This window comes from Colossoma macropomum, unplaced genomic scaffold (genome assembly GCF_904425465.1).
Source record: "Colossoma macropomum unplaced genomic scaffold, Colossoma_macropomum, whole genome shotgun sequence".
Classification (NCBI taxonomy): domain Eukaryota; kingdom Metazoa; phylum Chordata; class Actinopteri; order Characiformes; family Serrasalmidae; genus Colossoma; species Colossoma macropomum.
The window spans coordinates 38436233-38463347 of NW_023494792.1; the positions used below are offsets into that span (position 1 = coordinate 38436233).

Below are 27115 nucleotides of genomic sequence, written 5' to 3' on the forward strand. Positions count from 1 at the left end.
TTGTTAAATGTTGTGTCGGAGCAGCTGGTACTCTTTGCGTGACTGTGTCATATATTAACGTCATAGCTGATAAATTAGCTTCTCACGCTTTAGGTGCAGTTTAGATTGTAACTGCTATGTTTACCAAATTTGGGCCACAGAACTTCAGCTGCTTTGGGTCCTTTCAAGGTTTTGGTGCTTTTCTTCAAACATATGCATTCAGAGTGGCAGCTCAGCTCTGCCAGCTTTTCACTGACTCATATCTGTATTACATCAGCCTAATGCACTCTGACATAGACACACTGCAGCATAATATTTGCAAAATGCATGTCTAACCACTTCCACTCTCGCTTTATCAGGCCATAACGCTGAGAAAAGGCCATTCTAATTACAGAACGAGTGTCAGATGAAGTCCACTTCACAAACTTCAAACTTCTCCTCTTTCTAATCCTCTCTCACTTTCTCACTCTCTCTCTTCTTTCCCTGTCTATTCTCTTGCCTCTTTGTCTTTCTTTCTTCTAACTCTCTCTTTTCTTTCTCTTCGTTCTCTCCCTTGCTCTCTCTCACTCTCTTCTCTCCTCTCGCTTTCTATTCTCTCTCTCCCTTTTTTCTTTCACACTATCTCTCTCTTTCTCTTTCTCTGTCTCTCTCTCTCTCTTTCTCTCCAGCGTTCATTAAGCTTTATTGGTCTGACCATGTTTCGTCTTACAAAAGGGCATTGAAACATAGTTTTCAAAATCAACATCAATTGATTGGAAATGACAGAACGTTTTCCTTCAGTACTGTGACATATTTCTGGATGAAGCATCGTAGGCTGTCAAGAAGGGTCTCTGAGCTAGCTGAGCGTTTTTCTCAGTGATAGGTGGGGGTGGTGTGAGGGGGAAGTGAAACATTATGTCATTAATGAATATTATTGTTTCTAGCCCACCGGAGCATGGTGATGTAATAAAAACTCAGGAATCGTTTTAGAGGCAGATAAAAGTCATTATATTTTGATGCAAGATTACGTGGAAAGAAAACATTTGTCCTTTAAATGATCTAATATGATAAATCATGCTTAAAATGACCAAAGACATGAAGTCACAAGTAAAAAGGCTTATTATGATTTCAGATTTACTTTAAAGGGGAATTTTTGTTTAAAATTGTATGCATAATTAAAGGATTAAGATGTAAACAAAGTCATTCAGAGTGGTTTGATGTAAAATGCTTCATTCTAGAGAAACTTTTCAAAATTGTTCATAGTGGTGGTGGTGACAGGAACCAGACGTCTGAAGTGTTAAATGCATGTGAAAGCTGCCTCACAGAAAGTTATTACATGAAATGGTTACAAATATGTTATCTACGACAAACAAAAGGCCATTTCTCCTACTTTGCACATTTTTACACCTCTGTCTGTCTTTCCTGTTAGATGTATGTTGACCTTATCACTTTTTAACATCCTCTCCAGATCTTATCATCCGGAGCAGGATTTGTTCTGCAGCTTACCGTCAACTAACACTACAAGGGTGTGACCATATTAACTACTCAAATAGCCCTCAGCTTTCATAAGGTGCAGCACGGAGTGTTCTGGAAGTGAAATGGTAGGCTTGGTGTACTCGGCTAGACAGAATGGAATGTGCTTCTCCATTGATGGGTTCAGCAGAGCCGTTTCAGCAAAGCCCAGCGCTTTGCCCGTGGCACTGGAGAGTGACGGCTCATATGGGCGCAGTATCCAGACAAAATATGGGTTAGTCATAATAAGACCAGTATCCACTCTTTGGCACAATACACAGAGACCACAGCAAAGTTTGCCCCAAAATAGGCTGTCCTGTCTGGACTTGTACTCAATCCTGGGGGGTCACCACTTCTGAGTGAGCAGTATCTGTATTGATCAAAGGTACATGAACTGACTCTCTATGCTCACTGTTATTAAATCAGATCACTTGGCCACCTGCTTCCGCAGGATTGCAGTGAAACACCGAGTTTAACCCTCAGTGGCTTCTCAGCATTACTCTGTGCAGACTGAAGTTTTTAGGTCACTTGTGGATTTAGTTACAGTGTCTCTGACCTGAATAAACTGCTCAAGACAGCAGACGAACTCCTCCAGCTCCATTTGTGTGACTGAGGGCTGTCACTATTGATTATAGTAGTAATCAAGTCATCTGATTATTTTCACTATTAATCAAGTGATAGACAATCAGACGTGGGCTTAACTGAACAATAACATTCTAGAATCCTTTACGGGAAAAAAGAAACTGGGAACCTGTAAAAAAGACTAAGTAACTAAATAGATGCATATATAGTACTGTGCAATTGTCTCAGGCAGGGAAAAAGTTTAAAAGTACCGATTGATTCAAAAAGATTCGTCTGATTTCATAATGATTTATTTCACTTGTGAATCATTACAGAACAATGCAGTAAACTGTAAATGGTTTAAGTGAGCATAAAGTTTATTATGTAATTTATAAGTGCTCAATATGACCTCCTCCAGCTGTACGGACAACATCAACACAATAGTCAAATTCATCCCATACTGAATTGAGCATGTCGGGTGTCACTGTACTCACGGCTCTTTCAATGTGATTTTGGAGATTATCTAGTGTTGTGGAACCAACGGCGAACGCTCTGAGCTGTTGGAGTTCACTGCCGATGAAAATTACATTGCACAGTTATGACGGATTCACTCTTATTGAAGTGGAAAACACAAAACGCTTTCTGCTCAGGGGTCGCCATCTCCTCGCAGACTGAAGGGAGCCATCTTCTTGTGACAGTAAGAAACTCTATGATCCCCTCTTTGGTTCCTAGGCACCTCACGGTTGTAAAAATACGGTTGTCAAATGGTGCTTTGAAATCGGATAAATCTTTTTGAATCACCCTGTATATATATCAGCTTTATAAATACCCAATTTAAATAATTTTTGCCAGTAAATACACTATATAATATTAGAATTAATGCAAACAAATATAAATACAGTAGAATGTAACAAGAATTGTTTGTATAATTATAAAATAAGAAATTTTTGTTACATTTTAAACAAACACCTTTTGCCAAAATAAATGGTTTAAAACAATGTGCTTAAGAAACTTGTGCACAGTATTGTGTAAGTATATGTGTAGACGGATGGATAGATGGATGGATGGATGGATGGATGGATGGATAGATGGATAGATAGATAGACAGACAGATAGATAGAAAACTTAGTTTGGGTCACGGGGAGCCTATCTCAGCGGTCAATGGGCAGAGGGCAGGAAACACCCTGGACAAGTTGCCAATCCATCACAGGGCAGACAGACAGACATATACATTCACACACACACTCATACCTAGGGGCAATTTAGTGTGTCCAATTGGCCTGACCGTATGTCTTTGGAGAACCCAGAGGAAACCAACACAGACACGGGAAAAACATACAAACTCCTCATAGAAAGGACCCTAGTCACCTGTCCAGGAATCAAATCCAGGCCCTTCTTGCTGTGAGGCAACAGCGCTACCCACCACGCCACTGTGCCGCCCATATATTGCAATAAAATTTATAAATTACTATCAGTGAATAATCATACTATATGATTTATCACTTAATAACTTCTTGGTCTTCCCAAAAACTTTTGGTGACTAGTTGGAAGTATTTCAGTCAACAGTGTAAGAGTTATTACTAAATAAAATAACAGCAGTTATTAATATGATAACTGATTCCCACACGCTATGTTTGAAATATGCATAAAATTAGGCTCTGTTACTTACTGTAAGAGAGACCAGTAGGACGTATGCATTATTATTACACAAACTGCCAACTAATCATTGGCGATTCATCAAGAAGGCTAATTTTAATCTAAGATGTTTTTAGTTGAGTAATCAAGTTTATTTGAGTGATTGTGTTTGATCATGTAATCTTAATGGCCCTAATGTGACTCACTTCATTTGTTCAGTAGAAGTCTAGTTTGCACAGCTAGTAAGTGTTGTAAAGCACTTATGCTGTTTACTGGAGATTAGTGCCAGTGCTTATTTTCCACATGTTCCTTATTCAAGCAGTTGACGAGTAGAGGAAATAGGTACAGGTGTTCCAGCAGTAGGTTTCTCCGTCACAAACCCGTCATTTCTTCAGGAATATTCCACTTTGGAATCTTCCACGTCTGAAAATAGAGCTTGTCTCTTCCTGACGCCTGTGTCCTGTGTAGATCATAATGAAAGCCAGATGAGAATACGGCCCTGCGCTGTAGTCGCCGCAGCTCATTAGAAGTCCTGTAAAGTACTTTAGGTAGCTGGTAGTGCTCGCTTCCACATAAAAAAACAAAGGCAGTCAAAACAGTACCAGTCTGGGAAGAGTGTGTCATGCTGCTGTCATTTTATAGAGAGCGCTTGTTATTTCCTCCCTTTAACGCATTTGAACGGAATGAATGTAAACCCACCCACAAGCTGCAGACTACAAAGGCTGCACACAGATGCTAATGTTTCCCCTTTTGTGAGAACTAAAAGCAGACACCTTTCAAGGCGGCGGTTATGCACTGCTCAGATCATACGGTGTTTGTTTTGCAGCTGATACTCATTCCCTCTGAAAATCTGAGATTATGTATAATGTATTAGAACACATTGTAATACATCAGTATGCATTATGAATACTTTTCTAATGCAATATTCATAAAAAAAAATGCCAGGGGCTGCACTTTTTTGATGTGTCCAAGCCCTAAGCACCAAGACTGCAGATCTAGTCTGTGATCTTATTTCTCTCAACATAACCTCTTTATTCATTTTACTACATTAAAATGAAAATAAACAATATTGCCTTGCATACTAGAGTTATTTTCAGCTTCTTTAGTGCTCTGCATGTCACAGAGCTATGTTTATTATTTTAAACAACCAAGGGTTACTAAGTGGTTCTTTATTTGGACATACGTAGGGCTGTCACTATCAAGTAATGGAGTAATCTGGCAATTATTTTGATGATTGATTGGGTCATCGTTTGGGTTTTAAACCCTTAAGACCTCAACACAGTTCAGAGTTTTATTGATCACTGTTTTAAGCATAATATTTTATCATACAACCAGTGGAAAATGACAATGTCAAGTTTTTATTTTAAAAGTTCTTCTCCTACCAAAAATGCCTGCCCATGCCGCCAAACCGCGCATGCGCTGGGAGTGCCACACAGCAGCACGCCATACTCAGAAGCTCATTCTCTTACCACTTAAAACGATGTTCTTTGTTTTATATATGACCAAAATGGTTGACCACTAAAGCTATAATTTACTATAATACTGTCAAACAGTAGCTACAACTACAAATGTATTATTATTTAGTTATAATCTACTGTCAAAGCTCATACATCTAAGACATGCACATGGTCTATGGGATTAACAATAATAATAATAATAATAATAATAATAATAATAATTAGAGCATAAAACTTTGATTAAAGTATTTTTTTTTACCTAAAACCGTCATTTCATTTAAATTAAAAACTAAAATGAAAAAATCTGTATGTAGTATATTAAATTACTAACGCAACTTAAATGAAAAACGGAACACGCTTTAATGGCCAGAACTGACATAAGGACAGTATTAATAAATATATACATATGGAAATCTTTAGGTGCCCTTTAAAAAAACACAAATAAACTTTAAATGACCAGATTTTAATGGTGCATATTTCATGCTAGAAATATCATCCTTTAAAAAAAGGTCCATATACCTACAGTCTTCATCCAGCTGCTGCTGAAACCCCCTGCACAGCTGTGTGAGCTCACTGCTATAAAATCCAAGAGGTTTCTCCACATGCACTGGAAGCTGATCCACATTATCTTCACAACATCCACTGAACCCCCGCCCACATCTTCATCACTCGTTAGATCAATTGTGATTCTGCAGGGAGATTCACTCGAAAGAGGCCCGAATATTCTGTTGTAACTCCCGTTAGGATGAAGCAATCAGAACCAAAAAAATACGCTATATACCTTTACGTATGTGTAATTGATTGCATTACATGCAGTGCTGGAAGTGATCTCCGTTTTCTGTCAGACACATTTCGACGCGGCGCTCCATGTTCCTGAATGTATCGGCAAGCGTTAGAGAGGTTGAACATCGTGACGACTGTCCAGCGCCTGCCTCATCGCTCTGACGCAGGGATATCCCAGCTTGTTCGAAGCTCCATATACTGAGGAGAACATTGCATGTTTTTTCATTCAGATTGCTTCGTTCTGGCGAGAGTTATTACAGAATATTCGGGTCTCTTTCGAGTGAATCTGCCTGTATTACACTCGTGTTGCTGATGTTTTGGGCTGTAGCTTGGGCATCAAACAAAGAAGAAACAAGAATTGTTTTAACCAAAGAGCAAGCAAAATGTGAAAGAATGTTCTAGTTACAGAAACTAGTTGTTTCTGAAACTCTGAAAGTGAATCTCAAATATGACTGTGTAAAGAGACAATTCTCTATTTACAGCATTTAAACCTCTGTTAGAATGTCCCTTTTACTAGTTTATTCTCAAAGCTGCCTGTTTCTTGAACCTGGTCATTTTTATCAGCTACACCAACATATAGGTGCACCTTGTAGGTTTACTGTTACTAACTGTAGCCCTGCACAATTAATTAAACACCTTCTACCTTGTTCATTAATGGAAAGAGACCACCTCAGGACTTCTGCTGTCCAGATATTCTCAGCACAGCAGTGACACTCCAATGGTAGTGGCATGGTGGTGTGGTTGGTGCTGCAATGAGTATGTTAGGAGTAGCAATAGAGGTGGGTGATATGGCAAAAATATAATATCACAAAACATAATATCACAAGAACTTTTCCCCATATTCGATGATAGGCAACGATATTTATATTTTGTGATATCTGATAAGTTAAAACAGACAAAAAAGAACTAGTGATGTCACACTTCAAAAAATACTATCAAAAACTATCAATACAATGATTTTAATTCAATCAGTGTTCATTAAGTACTGATGATATCCACGATATGCTCAGAAAAGTGTATTGTGACATCTCATGACATAGTTTATTTAATTTAGGAACTCCTGCTGCTGCAGTGTTCAGTGTCTGACCACAGAGCTGCTCTTGGCTGGATATTTTGGGTGTGGAGCACTCAACCTAGCAGTGACACAGATGCATGTAAAACACACACACACACACCCCTCTATCACTCAACATCAGTGTCACTGCTAGGTGGAGAGTGGACCACCACCCAAAACCATTCAGACAAAAGAGGCTCTGTGGTCAGAAATTGACCATTAATGAAGTGCTATAAAAGGCCTAACACAGATTGTGCAGTGGAAGATGATTTATATATAATATATTGTATTATTATTATTTATATATTATTGTTGCTTGTCACCAGATCGTCTCATGTTTTGGGCTAGTTAGAATAAAAATACATATTGATCATTTAAACTTAGCTTAAAGATCTTTACTTACATCTGATAATAAATATAAAAATAACTGTTTGAGAAATAACAGATGCTTCCTTCAGCTAAAAGGAGGTGACAACTTTATTGTAGTGCAATTTAAACCTGTAAAAGACAGAGCAGCAAAGAGAGTGAGGAAAATGCATTTCTAAAGCCAACCAACAATACACACTGCTACTCTGCTGACTGTAGACGTGTGTATAGCATGAATGAAAGCAACACAATCAGGTATTTTACCCTTGCGTAATGCCCCCACCCCTTTTTAGGTGACAGCAGCCCATCTAGTTTCACTGGCGGTGAATACAAATTCTGGTTTTTGGTTAGAATAGTCATAGATTTAAGGTTACATGAATAGAATGTAGAAGAATGTAGATGAATAGAAGATGAATATTTCACAATAAAAATGGCAAAAAATATTAATAAAGAAAAAAATCAATTACTTTTGAACCATTCCAAAAAGATTTTTTTTCTAACATATGTTGCTTAATTACACCCAAAGAAAGAACCAAAATATGTTGGTGTTAAGTGCAATTGCATTTTATGTTGCAATCAGTCATGTATATACAGACTCTGTATATGCTGATTCTGTTGTGACTGAATGGATGGCGTTAAGTTCATACAATTTCTTTTTATTTGAGAGTAAGTGTGTGAATTGCTCAAAACAGTTGTGTAAAAGAAATATAAACTTAGTGTTAATAACCCACAGTTTTGTGTAAGTATTTGTGCACAGAAGTAGGACAGCATACACTCCCAGAAATGTCCGGACACCTCCTTTATGCATAATCCGACAGAAATCACACCGTGCATGCTCAGGAGTGTTCGGAGCTGCACACACACATTAAGGAATTCCCGTACATGGCCCGGATACTTTAAATTTCATGAGAAGTGTGTAGGTCATTAAATTCCCAGAAACATCAATTTTCATGCAGTGTGTATGAAATTTCATACTCCTCCTACTGAGCTGATGCCCCTGGGGACGAGCTGATGTCTGCTGAGATCCACAGGCAGCCCACTTTCCTTTGAGCGGACTGCCAGGAGAGCCTGTTGCCAAACCCAGAGTGTCACACTCCTTTTGGTGTCTCTGCTCCGTGTAAGCCATTGGGCTTCTGGGTAATGACAGAAAAATTAAGAGATCATAAAGAGTGGATGGATGGATCATGTGGGAAGAAGGCCATCCCCTCCACCTGGAGCAGAACTTACAGAGAGAACAGTGGGGCTCGATTTTGGTCCTACAGTGTTCTGCATAGTTTACTGTTCCCTGTGCTCCATAGCATTATTCAGGGTCCAATCATTTTGAGATTCTGTGGTGTGATTTGTGAGATTTGTCTGGCCTGTTCATCCATGATAAAGTATCCCAGATAACCCATAAAGTAGCTCTGACAGGATTAAATCATCTTAACCTGGATGTTAATGTCTGGCCTTAGTAACTTGCAGATTGCAGATTCAATCTTGCTAACAGTTGCTTAGTTCACAGTACAGCCTAAGTAAAACTAACTGTCTTAGCTAGTAATAACTATCTAATGCGTACGTCACTGTGACAATAACGTATTCGGAACCAATCTCGAAACCCACTGTCATGGAAACACAACAGCAGCTTGCACTGACTTCTTGCATTACATGGAAAAGACATCCAATATAGAAACTGAGAAAGTATGCAAGTTCAGAGGATTATGTTTTTACAATCGAACTGAATAAAAGTGAAGACTTGTAGCCACTGTTTGCTTGTTTATTCTTTAATATTTACTTGTGACACTGAATGCACAGCTTTTTTAAATAATTGAAGAACGTTTGATCTTTGCAGTGAAGTCGACGTTTTGTTGTGAGCTCTCAAGCTAATGGAGATGATGACGCACTACATTCACAAGCCCAATGTAAAAACTAGTTTGTGTGGTGCAGGTTTTCAGTGGATCTGGGCTTGGACATATGATTCTACCTATAGAACCTGCATTACATGTTTCTTGTAACAGTCTTTAGGGAACCAAAAGTGGATCTTCTGTGGCAGTGCTCCAACACACCCTCTTTGGTAGCTTTATTTTAAAGAGTATAGCTTTTTGGCATAATAGAAGTGAACTTTAGGGGATAAAACTGATATCTACCAAAAGCAGATGTAGTAAGCATTTCTTTGTAAGCATCTTTCGGTTCTTGTAATCATCTGTGGGTTCTTGAAAAGTGTTTGTTAGTATCATGTATTATTATTATTATTATTACTTTGTAGACATATATATGTTTTATGACTGCTTAGGGCTGGACAATTCTGGGCAAGTTCTATAGGCTAACACCGTGTCTTGTTTAGAGATGTCATGCTTAGGGCTGAATACTGTTCAAGAGATTTCAATAGTGATACCAGGTCCGCACGGATGCTTTTCCACATTTAGTTTTTATTTTTTAACTCCAGCACCTCAGCCAAATTTGATACCAGATGAGCAGTGTTTTCTCCCAGATAGCAATATCTGAATGATATTTTTACAACACATTCTTTTAAATTGCAGTGCACTGAATCTGGGTCTGGCCCTACCAGAATTGCATGAGTATGAGGTGCAGGAAGTGGAATTTACTGACCACACCAGACTGCAGACTAATCTCACCTGAATAACATGGATATGGAATATTAGACATCTAATCAGCAGTCTAGATTTTGGAACAAGCGATCATATTGGCTGACCAATGCTGATTAGACTCAGTACTTAGGTATTGAAATTTGGTATTAAATGAAACAGGTATTTGGTGGTATTGGGTGCTGAATTTTGATACATAGCACTAATCATGCTGGAACCATGAATAGAACTATGTAAATTATTTATTTCTATGTAACTATGAAATAATGAAAGTAAGTATCGTTAAGTAGCCTCTTAACAAAAACATTCTATATAATGCTAAAATAATGAACTTAAAATAATACAGGATCCTTTTTGGTGTTATATAGTAATGTTTGTAATGAGCTCTGTAATTATCTATATTCAACAAGTTCTCCATGATGGAAATTATGCTTGATGATAATAAAAGTGAAGATAATAAAACATGTAATAATAATAATATGAGGAAGAAGAAGAAGAAGAAGAAGAAGAAGAAGAATTGATGCAGCAGAGAATAAAATAATGCTAACCTTGTGGGGTCAACTGTAGCATAATTACAATGGTGCATGTAAAAAGAAACATCTTCTGGACTGCAAAGAACCATTTAAGCTTTAGATAGTTCTAAATAAAGCCATTGCTTTTAATGAAGAACGCTTGAAGAATGGTTTGGTCTGGTTTCAGGAGTAATTTGGTCTGTCCTTCCACAAAAGTGTGAAACAACTTCTGTTTGCAGTTTTGTCATCTGTGCACCATCTGAAAATGTGTGTTGACTTGGGACTTTTGCAGATTTGGCATCTGTCGAATTGAGTATTCAGCAGCTTCACAGCCTGAGATCACATGTGCAAGATTCTCCAGCTGACTTCCATTATAGTTTTGGAAAGAGAATCAAAATTAGGCATCAATCAAAATATGTCTGGGACAAAACTATATTATAAATGTCTTATGTTGTTGTTAAATAATTTGCATAAATTAATTGACAAAGCAGCATAATTAAGCAACCCTCGTTTACTCCATTTTAAAGCTTGATGTCCTGTGTTAACTAAGGCCACATACTTTGATAACATGACCTCTCGTTATCTGAAATATTAATGCTTTGTTATCTCAGCTAACTGATTTGCTATCGCTGGGGCTTTTAGACTGTAGCTTACTCAGGCAGTTCTATCCTTGGCACTTTCCAGTTTCTCTTCAAAGGGTTTCATAAATCCTCACCAGAAAAAAGCACCATTTCTCATGTCATTGTCTTATAGTTTAAGATTAACAGCGTACAGCTGTGTGAAAGCGCTGTTGCACAGCAGTTTTCTTAGGCAAATGCAAATGTTTTATCCAGGAATCAGACTCTCTTCCAGTGTTAAGAACCACAAACTTTTATCAGTAATATTTAAGCGCTGCTCAGGTAATTTTTTTTATCTTAAAAAATTTTATTAATTGCTGTTTTTTTGTTTTTTTTGTGCACATCTGATAAGACAGGTGTTTAAGTGTTGAGGTTTACGGCCCTACAGTGCTCATTAGGAGTTGAGTTGTCACAAATCCTAGAATTCTGACTTTACAAAAACACTCGAATTACAGAGCTCAGTACCAAAACAATACGGCAAAGAATTAAAACATCATCATCAACTGACACCCAACTAGGGCTGTAGTACTTTACACTGGTCTCAGACTCGAGTCCAAAGAAAAGCAGTGCATGTTGGCCAGCGTGTCTGGTTTTGTTTATAGACATAGACTAAATCTCAGTCTGAATTTGAGTTGTAGAATCTACTTAACTTTTTTCTTTATGTTGCAAAACTGCTAAGCAATAAAACAGTCTAGGTTGTGTTTTACTGCAAGTGGCAGATCATTATAGAAAAAATAAAACTAGCAACACTTTGTTGACTGGAGAACTACAAACTTTATATCAAACCAACATGTTTCAGCACACAGGCCTTCATCACAATGAAGCACAATAAAGCAGGAACCATCATTAGTCAACCTATAAGATAACTGCAAGAACCACAACCTTGCATCATCTTCAGTTTAAAACAAAGGAAGCCAGCCAATAGGAGGCTCACACAGAGGAGACAGCCTTAAACATAGATGTGCGCGATATGGCAAAAAAAATCACAATACTTGATGTATGTACAGAATTTTCTGTCATCTGATAAGCTCTAACAGACAATGTAAGGCCACTTCAAAAGGTACCATCCAAACCTACGAATCCAATGATTTGTGTTCCACGTTTTACATACTGTGCTACACTAAATCCAGTTAAACAAAAGCAATTATGCTCTCTTTGTAATCAAACGTGCGGTTGGGTCGTGTTTTTAAGTACTGAGAATATTCACTAAAATGCTTTTCTGATGTAATGTATCAAAATAATGGGAAACATTGTCATGATGCTCAGCCCTACCGAAGCATATCAAAAAAATGTTTACTGTAAAAGTTTTGAGGAAGAATGAGGATTTTATAATTAAAGAGTTCCTTTAAAGTTGCTGTGTTTGTTTTGTTTGTTGCAGGTTTATGTGGCTTGACTATCCTCTGTGAATGTACTGGTTCCCTTGGCTTTTTTAAACATTGGTGATTCTGAATGTTTCTCTTAGTTTGGATGCTTCCATTTAAATGTCAGGTGGAAGCAGGCAGCTTCACATGAGTCAGCATCCTAATGACTGGACTGCTAATTTTTTTTATTTTAATTGCAAGGTGATGCAAGGCTGTAGGTGTTGCTGTTATTTTGTTGGTTATTTTATAATGATGTGTTTTGCTTCACTGTGCATTTAAACTAAGCAGGTTTCATTTTATTTTAACACTGAAGAAGTCATGTGACAAAACACCTTTGGTATAAAGTTTGGAGTTTTCCAGGCAACAAGTGTTGCTGATTTAAAATTTTCAATGTTTTGGACAGTGAAGTGTGGTGAAATCAGTGACAGGGAAATCTTCATACCCATGATGTATACCTGACTTTGAATGTTCTGCTGCATGAACATCTGATAAAAAGCTTTGGTCCCTAAGCAAGGCCTCACTTGTCTTAAAAGTCACATCATCAGGTGCCTCTTTCATCATCATAGTTTTTAGGAAATGGAAAATTCCAGCCATGTGTGCCGGAAAACGTTTACTCATTTACCTCTTAGCTGTGGTCAGCGGGCCACTTGTCTTATTTGAATGTTGGGAATGTGGCACAGAGGTGTTTTAGGGTTAGTGAAGTGAGTCAGAAATACCAGGAACCTAAAGGATCTTCTGTCTGTCTCTACAACTCATTCACCCTGCCTACACGCCTGCATATGTTCCGTAGGCTCACATTGTTTGAATAATATTGAAGGCAGAAGATATACTTTTCCATGTCTGCACAGTTTACTGAAAATGATGGAAAATGCTTTGTAAAACACATCCCAGACTTGTGAAGTCATTCACTATAAAAACAATTTCACTCATGTCTTGAGACGTTTTTCCCCCCATTATTGAACCACATACTATAGTTTAAATTATTGGTATGGATGGAAAGTTGAAGTGTTTTTTACACAGATGGTAATACAGACAAAACCATTGTCTGCTTTAAGCCTAAAGGCATGAACTTGTAAGAGCATTTAGACTGGGCCGCAAACGAGAATAAATTCCATAGTTAAAAGCAGAAATGGAAAGACTTGCTACATGTGGAGGGCAGTTAATGATTTGTTAAACAAATTGGAACATTTTCAGTAATGAGGGGTTTCAGCATTCCAGGGTTTTTCTACTTGTTTTGGTATTTTTAAAGTGAACCTTTTCAGTCAGCTGAAACATTTAATAATCTAATTCATAGTCTATTAAATTAACAAGTGGACAAAACAATAAAACACAAAAATCAACAATTAGATGTTGCTTTGCCTATAACTACATGTAGTTAGAAATCTTTATTTATAGAGCACTTTTCATACCGGTGGCAGCTCAAAATGCTTTACAGACAGGTGATAAAGCTTCAAAATCACTATGAGTATTAATTTAAAATCATATAAGATGGTGACACAAATCAAATTAAAATGATAAATACTAAAGAGACATAGAATTGAATTAAACGCTAAGTTAAAGAGATTTGTTTTTAAATGTTTCATAACATTGCACTGAGTGAGCTTGACTTTCTAATGAAAGGTGGAATTGAGAAGTATAATAACAGGCCTCTCTACGTTCTCTGTATTTTACAGAGGGTTTCTGTAGAAGGCCAGTATCTGCAGATCTGCAGAATTCCCCAAGAAATGTTACATTTTTGTGATGAATGATTTCCCAGTGAACCCAATAATTCTCTATTGATTAAATATGGTTTAAACCATTCTAAAACTGTGCCTGAGAGGCCTAGCCAGGTTTCAAGAGGGTGGATTAGAATCTTGTGATCAATGGTATCAAAAGCTCCATCAAGACCAAAATAGGAGGATTTTGTGCATCAGCACTGAGCCTGAGGTCATTGACAACATGAACCAACGCTGTCTCACCGCTCACTCACTCATGTTTCTCCTCTCCCCGCTCTCCTCACGGGGGGCTTTGTCTTCACTGGGAGTTAGTGCCCTGATGACGACCGCTAAAGCCAACAGGAAGGCGGGAAGGGTGTATGCCACAGATGCGTATTTAAATGTATGAAAACAACTTTTTCTAAGACTGTAGAAACTGGTCTAAAATTATTCAGGACAGACTGATCCATGCTACTGTTTGTAGTTAGCTTAGACACTTTTACCTTTATCTAGGTCTTGTTAAATAATATACATATCATCTGTACGTGTGTCTTTATATCCATATAAACAGTCGTATGCAAAAGTTTGATCACCCCTAGTGAAATGAAATGTTGACATGTTTGTTAATTCTAAGTGCAACATAGCGCGAAAGCCCTGTTTCTCAATGACTGAGAATTGGCGCGCAGACTGCAGGTCACCTAGCAACGAGGTTTCGCCTGGCTAGTAGCGAACGAAAAAGGAAAAGAGAAAGAAGAACAATTGGAGATGAACGGACTTATTAGCATTTATAAGCAGCGCAGTTGGTTTCCTGATACGTTAAATCTGTAACGAGAGACTGTCAAACACTAAAAAGTTGCGAAGATGAAGTCGCTTCTCTTTCTAATTTTCCCGTTCCACCTTAAATGGTGCCGCATTTACCTTCAAGTCAAGTCAAGTCAAGTCAAGTCAGCTTTATTGTCAATACTACAATATGTACAGGACATACAGAGTATTGAAAGTGCGTTACTCTCAGACCCCATGGTGTAGCAATAACATTAAATAGAAAGTAAACAGGAAAAGTGAATTTAAATAGACACTAAATAAACACTCAGCGCCTCAGTCAGAATTTAAGGTGGAACGGCAAAGTTCAGCCAGAAGCTGGCGAATGAGAAGCAACCTCAGCCTCGTAAAACAGCCGAAAGCTGAAAGACATTTTACAAGAAACTATTCAACTTTTGAGGAAAAGTTTTCTGGTGGAGATGGAAGAAAAGCGACTATAGCTAAAGCTTAAAGCAGAGTAAGTCCGCGTATTCGTTTATATTGTTTAGTCTATACTAGGACATTAACACACACTGAGACATACTGGACATTAAATGTTGTGGCTCCCAAGGTGGTTTGATTTTTGTTAAAGGACAAAATGGCTCTTCTTATCATTTGGGTTGTGACTCCTGATCTAACCTGGCTTTTAATACAGAAGGAGCCTTACCCGCTTCCAAGTTCCGCCCTTTGTGTTCCGTCAACATTACATTATAAATTAAATATTTAGAAAATCGATTTTTGACGTTGAATGAATCGATTCAGAATCGTCCACGTCCGTATCGCGATTTTTCCCCCATCCCTAATATATATTGACTTATAGACTTAAAGACGAGTCTGTATTTCTGTTTGTGTTATGATGAATCACACACATTCGTCTCTGTCATCTTACACATCATTCTAAGTTTGGTGTGAGACGTTCCAGACGTGTAGCCTGTGTGTTTGTTCCGGAGTGCGGTGGCTGACGGGGATGTGCTGGCGTTGGCTGTGTCTCTGTCGTCAGTGGGGCGGGAGGACACTGAGGAATGCTGGCAGTCGGAGGTGGGCAGCAGCCGAGAGTGTTTCTGCTGAGATTGCAGTGCGTCACAGACACACATCCTCAGAGGGAAATCCCTGCTGTGCTCACATACACCTCACTGTCTGACTGTCTGTCTCTCTCTGTCTGTCTCTCTCTCTGTCTGTATCTCTCTCTGTCTGTCTGTCTATGTGTCTCTCTCACTCTTTCACTCTCTCTCTCTCTCTCTCTCACTATACATTTAGGAATATATGTATGTGTGTGTGCTGGTGTGTGTGTTGGAGTCGATTTGGGGTGAGTGTGTGTATATGTTCTGTGGGGTGTTGGAGTGGTGGTGTGGTGTGTGTGTGTATGTGTATGTTTGTGTGTGTGTGTGTGTGGTGGGTGTGTGTATGTCCTGGGGTGTGGGGTTGAAGTGGTGTTGTGGTGTGTGTGTGTGTGTGTGTGTGTGTGTGTGTGAGTAGGGTGTGTGTGGGTTTATGTATGTATGTGTGTATGTCCTGGGGGGGTTGAAGTGGTGTTGTGGTGTGTGTGTGTGTGTGTGTGTGAGTAGGGTGTGTGTGGGTGTATGTATGTATGTGTGTATGTCCTGGGGGGTTGAAGTGGTGTTGTGGTGTGTGTGTGTGTAGGGTGTGTGTGGGTGTGTGCAGGGTGTGAAAGTCTGAACAGACGGTTTATTTGAGTGCGTCTCAGGACATACACATGCTCCGTCAAGGAATTTTGAAAAGGAAAATTGTGAATGTGCCCTCAAGTAGTCTTCACACTGTTTGTCTGTCTTCACCTTTGTCTCACTTTCGTCTGCCTCTTTATTCTTCTGTCTGTTTGGCTATTAATACTGTACACTTTCTCCAGTCATCATATATATATATATATATTATATATATATATATATATATATATATATATAAACAAGGACTGGACATAATAATGTAAAATATATTTATATATTAATGCTAAGTACCTGATAAACAGTGACACAAGCTAACATAACCTACCTGTACTAAAACCAACTTGGGTAGAAACTCAAAAAACTAGCATCTTGCAACATAGGAACTGAGGTTTGTGAGGCTCTGTTCTTTTCTTTTGGATCCTTCTGCTCTAAAATAAAATGATAAACCTCCAAAAGTGAGAGGAGTGACCTATCTTGAAGTGGTAGGAGCTGGACATTGTGAACATTATGAAATTAAACCCAAAAAGAAGTTAATAACTAAATGTTGATGAATAATATATTACTATGTAAAAGTAAATTCCTTCCTCATAAGTATACTTGAGTAGAAGTAAAGAAAAGTACAAATCAATCAAAACTTTACTTGCTTACATGTGACTATGTTTTACATATTAAGCCTGTTTATATTATATGTGGAGAGGGATTAAGTTTCACAATTTGTTTATAAGAAGACACAAATATGGAAACACGTTCAACAATATATAAATTATTAGCTTGTGTGTGTTTTGTATCTGCTGTTGGAACAAAACCTCATGTCTCCAAAATGACAACTTTACAAGAGAAGGAGAAAACATACTTTACTTTTAATGTAAGTCAATGAAACCAGACTTTTTTCCAGGTAATTTTGGCCTATTTTGCTTGGTCTGTTCATCATGAAATTTAAACACAATATAAAGGGAAACAGGCCGTTTCAAATGATGTCAAGACCTCAAAAATGACATAAGTGGTGTTACGAGGTCTTGTTTTGACAGCAGAGGTAACAAGCATTGTTGAGGTTGCACAAAAGTCGAAAACATAAGAACAAGCAGCATAAGGATGAATATTAATACAATGGGCAAAAACTACACTGGCTACAAAATTGCCAATGAAAAATCAGTGTTGGATTGGAATGACGGAATGTTGAGATGGAATGATATGAATTCTCCCGTTTACCAATCGCTGATTTCTTTGCTTTGTTGAGCCTGACTGTGAGAGATTCCGTGCTAGATTGTAAACTAGATTACTTTGTTACTTTGTAGCCAAAAGGGGCGGGCTGATCAGATGTGACAGTTTTTTCCAGGAGCTGTAAAGTTTTCCATTAGCATTTTTGCTGAGTAAAAGTGAAGTTAGAATCTGTATCTTCGTTGACCAGAAATAGATGAGGAGACAATGGATGGCTAATGTCAGTTAATATGAATAGCACATGCACAGAACATGCGCATACCCGGGAGTGAAGTTACAGCAGTTGTAGTTGGAAATATGCTTTGTTTGGTATCTTCTGTAACAAGTTGCATATCATCACTCCTGGAGAAAAAAGCTCATATATCCAAAATACAGGACAAGGAGACAACATTGTTAACTTATAATGAAAGTTAATATGGAGAGCTTTTTTTTTCAAGTAATTGTGCAGCATTTCTGTTGGTCCGTTACAAAATATTTGTACAATGTGAAGTCCAGCTGATGTTTTCACATGATGTCAAAAACTGAGAAACAACACAAAAAGTGGAGGTAGAATTTTGTTCAGACAGTGACAATATACTCTCTGGATAGTTTTATAATGGGCAATTTGAGGGGGCAGATTTTAAAGGTTTAGCTTAGATTAGACCGAATAGTATCCCAGTCTAAAGTAAGGCCAGACCATCAATTAGTGATGTGATGAGGGCATCAGTATTTGGAATATGGGAACACTACGAAGGAACAATGCACAATAGGGTTCACCTGCTTCTGTAAAAGAGCCTTATATTCTCTTTCCATTATACAACTATTTCAGAGCAATCACTGGATCCAGTGACTCGCACACAATGGCCACCCATATTGTTAGGGATTCATCACCATATTTAACAGTTGGCAGACGCTGTAGGTGGAAGGTATCTTTTGACTGTCTTGAAATATAAACTCCCATTGTAGGAGAAAATGCCAACTCATCAGACTTCATTTGTCTTTTTCCATAGCTCAGGGCTACAAAGATGTGCTTTGTTGTGCTGATTGTTAAAGTCCTTTATCACATTCTGTGTCCAGTATTTCACATTGTTTCCATCCCCAGTTTTTAAAATGCCATTTTCTGTGTGTAACTGAAAGCGTCACGCAGGACGCGCACCAACATTTCTCTTCTTTCAGTTTCATTTTCAAGGAATGATTTTTTTTTTGGGCGTGGCTGTTTTTAGAATGTAATACTATTATAATATGCTACTTTTTTATGGGTAAGACACAAACGATAGTTGTACAATGGTAATAGCATTAAGTAGTGTTTTGAAACTCTCAAATAGAAGGACTCAGAGCTTGTAATCTGGCTGCACGCTGCATTCCTGTACCTGTGAACTCTGCTTCACTGAGATGAATAGAGCTGAGATAAGTTTTTTGTGCTGGCCAAGATCACTGACATAACACACTGGGTGGGCTTTCAGTGAGAGTGCTGTGAGAGCGCTTATCCTTGCCTCAACATGTTTCCCAGTCTGCAAGATTCACTGTTGTGTCTTAAAATCCTCAACTGTGATAGTGTAAGGTTTACAGTAGTGCAAACTGATGGGAGTCTCAAATCCATGCATTAGAACTGATGTCATTATAGGAATACTGTAAGAACTGTCCACTGCAACACATCTGTGATAGTATTATTACAGACCACTCACCAAAACAGAAAGTTACAGCAGGGTGACCATCATTATCCAGAAAGTGTTGGCGTGTAGGATTTAGTTTCACACAAGCAGTTACAAGCCTTCAAAAGAAAAGTTTGCATGACTGATTTTAGATCAACAAATCTTGCAGCGCCTACTGATTGACTTTGTAGAATTAGCTATATGTACATCTGCTTTATGGGGTCAAAAGCAGTGGTGATTCTAGACCTTAGAGAGCTTCAGTCCCCCTGTTTTTCCCCCAAAGAGGGACAAGGAGGAGTAAAATGCTTTAAATCTGGTTAACTGGCTAATGGTTATCATAGAATTATGACTACAGTAATGATTTATCAGTGCATCACTCCGAGTTTCTTATCTGATTTCATCAGATTTAACGTTAAATGCATTGCATTTGTCTTAGTGTAGTAGGTGCAATAGTGTTATACTGGGTAAGGCTGTGACTTTTAAGCCATTTTTACAGAATCATGCTTTTTATAACATATCTTAGACAAGAGCCTTCATGATGACTTCCAGTGATGCATTGTCCATCTTGGATTTTGGGTGGTTATTAAAACATCTGAGTGGAATCAGTGGAGTGTTGAGTATCCTTACTCACTAGTCTGTGTTTACATCTCTGGCTGGGCTCCGAGGATTAGACATATCTTTATAATAAATTCAGCAGATTTATTATCTGGGTTGCTTTGTTTTGTGTAGCATTAAGAGCCATCTGTCGATGTTGTTCTTTTTATCCTTGTGACTCGCATCCTGCTCCTTCCTCCCAAAACCTTTTTTTTTGGGGGGGGATTTTTACCCAATTATCTCCAGTTCCACCCGCTAGTTAGGACTCCCCCAGTCACACAATACCATCAACGCTAGGAGGGTGAAGGCTAACACAGGCTTCCTCCGAGACCTGTGAAACCAGCCACCGCTTCTTTTCGACCTGCCGCTCACGCAACGTCACTGGACAGCCGAACGCGTTCGGAGGAAAGCGCCAACCGCCAGATCTGTTACGTCAGCTAACAGACGCCTGCGCTGACTAGCGTCGCGTTAAGTGATGGGGGGAGAAGGAGGGGCCATCCTACCCACCCAGAGAGCGAGGCCAATTGTGTTCTCTTGGACTCCCGGCTACGGATGGCTGTAGCATCACCAGGGATCGAACTCGCGATCTCCAGATGATAGGACCAACGCTTAGACCTTTTTTGCCACTCAGGAGCCCCTTTCTCCCAAAACCTGGTCCAAAGCTTTGCGGTCTTCCCATCCCTTCTCCTGGAAATTTTCTTTTGTGTCATGATAAGAACCCAACAGCCTTCTGAGAATGTCTCACTACCTAAACACCGGTCTTCTTCAAAGTGCCCTCAGTGGCTTCACATATCAGTTGCGTCAGAAGTTTCTTCAAAATGTGCTGAGGGATTTCTGGGTTTAGGACTGGTATGTGGTTGAGATGCAGTAGTGTATAATAAAGACTCCAAATAGAGCTGCTGATTAGTGTCATGGAGCCTGTGTGTACCAGCAGCGGGGAACCACCATGATTCTCCAGTCCTCTGTGAACCACCAGTGAGCATAGAGGACAGTGATTGGCCTGGGGTTAGCTGGAATTTGAATGAATAATACTGTGGCTCAGCCGTTTCCTAATTGTGGTTAACACTCTTCTCCAATCTGCTTTCTCACAGCTGCCCACTCCAGTGTTCCCAGTTGTGGTGAAGATGGGGCACGCCCATGCAGGCATGGGAAAGGTAAGAAGCATGACGTGTTTAACATGTCACCACAGTTCACTCCATATATGGCTGCTTTTTTGGGAATCTGCTAAAGAGCACTTTTTAAGAGAAGCCATTCTTAATGAAAGGATGGGTACTCAGTCAGCCCTGCAAGATGTTAGCTCCTATGTTAAATTGTATTGTCTTTGAACTCTGTGAAATAAATTCAGTACATGAGCTACCATCTTGCTCTAAAAACATTACACTGAGTCACAGAATGTACCTTTGAAAAATACTTCTTTAAAGGTACATCCTGTGACCAGTTGTGCAGCGGAAAGTCCTGTTTTCAGTATTGCCTGCCTGCCTGCTGCTTTTTAGGTAACTAATTGAATAGCTTGGCATGACAAAGGCTGGGGAAACAAACTGAAAACCTTCTCTAAGCTGCAGTGACAGCACTAATTTGCAGTTTGTGTTTCTTTGTGAAGTAGACATGGAAGATTGACCAAAAAAACTGTTAGCAAACTAGCTAACTCGCTGAACATGAACAGTAAAAACACAAGATCAGTGGTTCCCTACCCAGTCCTCAGGACCTCCCAAAATTTTTCTTTATCCCTGTGTGTTCTGAGTTGGGTTGGAGCAAAAATGTGGACTGTCTTGGGGGCCCTGAGGAGCGGTTTGGGAGCCAATCTACTGATATATGCCACGGCAGCATAGTGCTGCACTTGTAGTAAGAAAGTGTATTGGCCAATATAAATCTTAGATCTCCTCCAGGCTTGCAGATATGTGAACGTATCATGTGCATTACTGACCATGTCCACTGGGCTGAAGGGCTGGCTAATTCTCTCATTCCTCTGGACTGCAAAGGTGATAATGCAGACTTTCTGCGACCTTCCAGGGAGGCCACTTCAGATGTAAGCTTCAGCAGAGTAATTCACAATTCATAAGGAAACATGTGATGACATAAGTGAAACAGGTTCCAAAAAATAGTATAGTTTTTTTTAATTAAACAAAATATTGGTGTCAGTGTTACCCAATGAGTTGAGCTGAAGTGCCCTCTCGTTAGCATTTTTCTATATGCTTGCAGCCATGTGGCCTTGCCGATCTGTTTTGATGACATAGAACACTTCTGTGAACATCACAGAGCATAGGTCTGTGATACCACGAGGCCAGTGCCCAGAGATTTAAATTGGGCATATATAACTGGTGTGATGGGCAGCAGTGGCATGCCAAGAAGCTAACCTAGTAGAGAGCAAGCTGACTAATTCACCTACCATAAACAGTAAAAGTATAAAAATAAGGCTAGTTCTACCATCTAATACAGTCTCCCGCCTGACTGTGTATCATTGTATTCTTTTCTTTTTTGTGAGGAAGACATGTTTAAAGGTTTGTGCTTAGGCACTACCAAATTTTAAGATTTTCTCCAGTTTGTTTCTCAGTGCTGCTACAGGAAGCCCTGTCCCTTCAGAGGTCAACACAGCTAAATTTGGTAGCTCTGCTGGCTGAGGACACAAAGTTGCCATCAAGGTTCACCAAAGAGCTTGACGTGAAGGTTGCTTGCAAAATTTATTCTCAAAACCGTTCACAGCTAATTCCACTGCGATGAATATACTTTCACTTGCAAAATGTCACTGACAAAATCTGGTATGACAGGGCCTGTAGTAAAGATATTTTTTTCAGCTCAAGGGCCACCTAGCACTCTTTTTAGAAATACACAATAACACTTTTTCTTTTCCCAAACTGATACCAATACTGAAATCTTTAGTGTCAGCCAATACTAATCCCATCGTTTAAATATTTTCTGATTACAGAGAAATGTGTCAAAATTATTGTTGCTGGTGATCAGCCATATGACACACAAGCAGCTGATAGAGCTTAGGTTGATAAATGCTGGAATGTTTCTGTAACTGACCTTGAAGTCAGATGTCATGGAATAATTTGATGTACAGTCTTCTCATGTCTTCCGTGCCTCCATACATGTATCATGCACCAACAGCTGCAGAGGTTTTATGTGTGTCTGTGCGATTGCATGTATTGATTTCTGTATACGTTTGTATGTGTTTGTTAGACAGGGCCACAGGGTGGGGAGTGCTAACTTTTATGAGCTTAGTTCACATGTCCCTGATGAGAGGGAGGGGGAATATTCTGGGGATTTCCCTCTCAGAACTTTCTAGAAGAGAACAAATTATGCAATAATACCACCAGCACTGTAATTATTAAAAAACAGCCATAAGACCTGTCCAACTGACCATTTGTATATTGTGATATATGGCCTTTCAGAATGTAATTTTACTTAATTACAGTGTAATAATTCATGAATTTCACAAAACAGAGGATGTAACAAATGCATATACTGGGTTTAGACTTGTGTTAGTGCCATTTAATTGTTAACAGTCTTAACAAATAAATAAAAACTATTTTTTGTGCTAATACCAAAGACAGATCACAAAAGCAGCAGTGACATGCAGAAAAGGTTTTCCCATGGCTAGAAAGGAAGTTATGTGGAGTCAGTCTTCAGTCTTGCATTGGAGAACCTTTAGTCCAGAAGTGGGGAACCCTTCCTGAACATTTATCCTTTTCCATCTATAGAAGGTAGGCAGGGTTTCCTTGAGCAAACAGGAAACTGTAGCAGTACAGAATGCGTTCCTCTTGTCCTCCGGCCGACCCCCTGTGCCCCGACCGTGGGATGAGAATTGCTAGGGAAGCAGCAGGGAGGGGAGGGAAATCCGCTGAAGGAGCGCCATCTACCTTTGTTATTTCATTTTTTTAGAAGGCTTGGGCATTTGACTGCAGTTGCTGAGAACAGTCAAGTGCCAAGACCTCTGTAGCCACTTCAGGATGAGTCCCAATTTGCACTTGTGGTTTATCATATTGGAAAAGATTACGACATAAAAAATAGTTATATGCCAACTTGCCAACTTATATACACCGGTCACATTTTATGTTTTGTTTTTTTGTTTTTTTTTCCAGGATGTTAAATTCAGCAAATAAAAAGTAATATACACATTAAAATATGCAGATTATCTGTAGATGATATGTTAACTTATTATCACTTAGAAAATCATTTACTCACTCACTCGCTACCTAAGCCGCTTATCCTCCTGAGCTGCAGGGTATGCTCAAGCCTATCCCAGCACTCATTTGGCAGAAGACAGGAAACAACCTGGGCAAGGCACCAGTCCATCACAGGGCCGACACACAGACATAAAAATTTACACACACTCTATTTAGAAAATCAACAAAACATATTTTTGACCAGGGACGCCCAAACTTTTGCACACAGCTGTTAAGCACAGACCGTACAGATATACAGTACACAATACAGTATGCAATAAAGAAGGTAAAAACACATGTAAAGTCCTACAAAAATCCATGATGTAAATTTACAACTTTCATGGTATATAAAGGCACGTTTGGAGAAAATACTTTTTCGTTTGTGTGTAAATGATTGATTAAATGATTAAGATGATTTAGCACATCCCCAACTAATGAGATATGTCACTCATTAAATTGAACAATAAACCTCCTATATAGACCAACACAGAAGAATACACTGACCACTTCAGTAGGTACACATGTCTTGTATTTACACTCCATTTTGTCAGGTGCACTTCGCATATAGGATGTGGAACCACCCTAATAATACCTGCTTAGTGGTGGTCCTGTGGAGGACTTGACCTTTGATGAAAAGATGGGCTAACAAATTATGCAGAGAAACAGATGGACCAAAATCTATAATGTGTTCACTGCATTTGAGTGCAGCTTCCCATACAATTGACCATGATATTTTACTGGACAGGCTTGAAAACACTGTTGGTTTTATTCAGTTCTTGCCTGGTTAGGGTCTTGCTTGACAGATCACTTCCAGTTTGTCAGTGTAAAAGAGGAATTTTATGAACACAGAAGAGTGCAGTCTGGTGTACCACAAGGCTCTGTTTTAGGGCCCTCGCTGTTTTTCCTTTATTTACCCCTAGGATACATAATCCTACTCACACATATTGCTTCAAAGACAGAAAAGCTTGGATGACCATAAACGTCATCCGGCTATACTGTGATAAAACAGAAGGATTGCTGTCATAACTAGCATGAATATTCATTATTTCTAATAATTGTAGAACTACAAAATGCACTTAGTTGTGTATAATAGAGCGGCCTGTTAATACATTTGTCCGTAAACCAAAAAACTGCAAGCATCATTCAAAAACGTGTCTAAATTTTTACTCTATCATTACAACAAAGATGGCGTATGAAAGCTGGTCTATATTTAAATTGGCAGAGCAAGCAATGCACCAGGCAGCAGTACAAACTTTCTGTGTTCCTGCAAAATTATGCAGTAGTTAGATGATGCAAGGAAATGGTCTGCGATCATAAATAAGGGTTTGCTATTTAGATCAATATCCTGTTTTAACAGTGTGTTTCTAGGGATGATTGTGTTACATGGACAGCATTTCAGCAGAAATCTGCGATGAAAGACAGAGGTATGGGCTGTTCTAACATTACTGTCCTAGTGACGCAGACATTCAAAAATGAAGTTAAAGCATTAGTTCCTGGACTCCTGCACATAAAATATGCAGTCTTTAATGAGGGATGCCAGGAGCACTTCCTTTCAAAAGCAAATAAATGCTCTACCTTATTTATAGGTGCTCCAATCTTCCATTCTGAGGCTTTTTGGTTTCCTTACCTTCCAGTCTAGCAGTTCAGTTTAACCACCATGCGGATTCTTTTAAATGTGTGTGGTATCCCTCAAGACACATGTCAGCAGGCCGGAGTCTTAGCTGCTCGCTTTTTAAATACTGTGCTGAGCTTTTCTGACTTTTCCAAGATGGTAATTTTCTCTTTCTTGGCATTTGTTTACCATCATAAATCAAGGCCCAATTTTCGCTCTGTTTGGTTCTGTCTGCCAGCGACAATTTGATGCACCTTGTTTATGTAGTTATTATTTCTACTAGCATCAGAACTCAGAAGGCACAGCACGTTACTGTTTCCCAAGTGTATGGCCTGGTGCTTCTACTAGATCTACCTTACAGGTCAGCTTGTTGTGTTTCAGTGCATCTCCAGTACTTACTAATGATCTTTTACTTGTGTTTCCTCTGTGTGTAGATAAAGGTGGAGAGTCCGAACGATTTTCAGGACATCACCAGCGTGGTGGCTCTTGCCAAAACATACGCAACAGCAGAGCCCTTTGTGGACTCCAAGTATGACATCCGGATCCAGAAAATTGGCAACAACTACAAAGCATACATGTAAGCACAGGTTTACCAGCTCTGCGAGTATGTGTGAGACCCTAAATGATCCCATATGCACACCAAAACAACCCAGTGTATCAATACCATGAGTTTATTTGAATTTGAAGTCAGTGGCTGACCTACGCTCATGTTTCAAAAGTTTGGAATCACTGTGAAAAAAGTTCAGAATGCATGTTTTTAATTTTATAAAACCAGGGTGGTTTTAGGTAAATATATATATAATGCTAGTCCTTTGCAATTTCATATCTTTCAAATAATAAGTGGAGTCCAGAATTATGAAGAGAGCAGCAGATGATTCTATACTGACTGCGAAAACATGATGTCCAGAGTGCCTCATATTTGAAAGGTGGCCATCAATTTTTGAGATACATGAACAAACAGTTACTGTGCATAGATAATTGCAGTGAATAATTTACAGTATATAATTATTCAAAATAGTTACAATTTTAAACAAAACACCTAAAAATATTTTGGTATATAGTTTATAGGAATTACATAAGTTGTCACTATTATATATCATCGCTGTCCAAAGATAACCGCTTATCTCCATTTTTGTCTGTTTTTTTTCTGCATCATTTCAACACACCAGCTGTCCTTTACGTTGTGTGAAAATTTCATGATAAGTGGACCAATAGAAATGCTCTAAAACACTTGAAATAAAATCTCTTTACATTGACTTACACTGAAAGTGAGTGTTTTTGCCTTCTCCGGTAAAGTTACTAGTTTTTCTTTAGACAGCAAC

At 38.8% G+C, this 27115-nt stretch overlaps 1 protein-coding gene across 1 annotated transcript in view; it reads left to right on the forward strand.

Moving 5' to 3' along the window:
- syn3 (synapsin III) overlaps positions 1–27115 on the forward strand; it is a 141223-nt gene that overhangs the window by 93019 nt on the left and 21089 nt on the right. Inside the window, exons 7-8 of the mRNA XM_036577108.1 lie at positions 21107–21169; positions 26228–26370. Coding sequence (XP_036433001.1) covers positions 21107–21169; positions 26228–26370 — 206 coding nt within the window. The remainder of the gene's footprint in view (positions 1–21106; positions 21170–26227; positions 26371–27115) is intronic.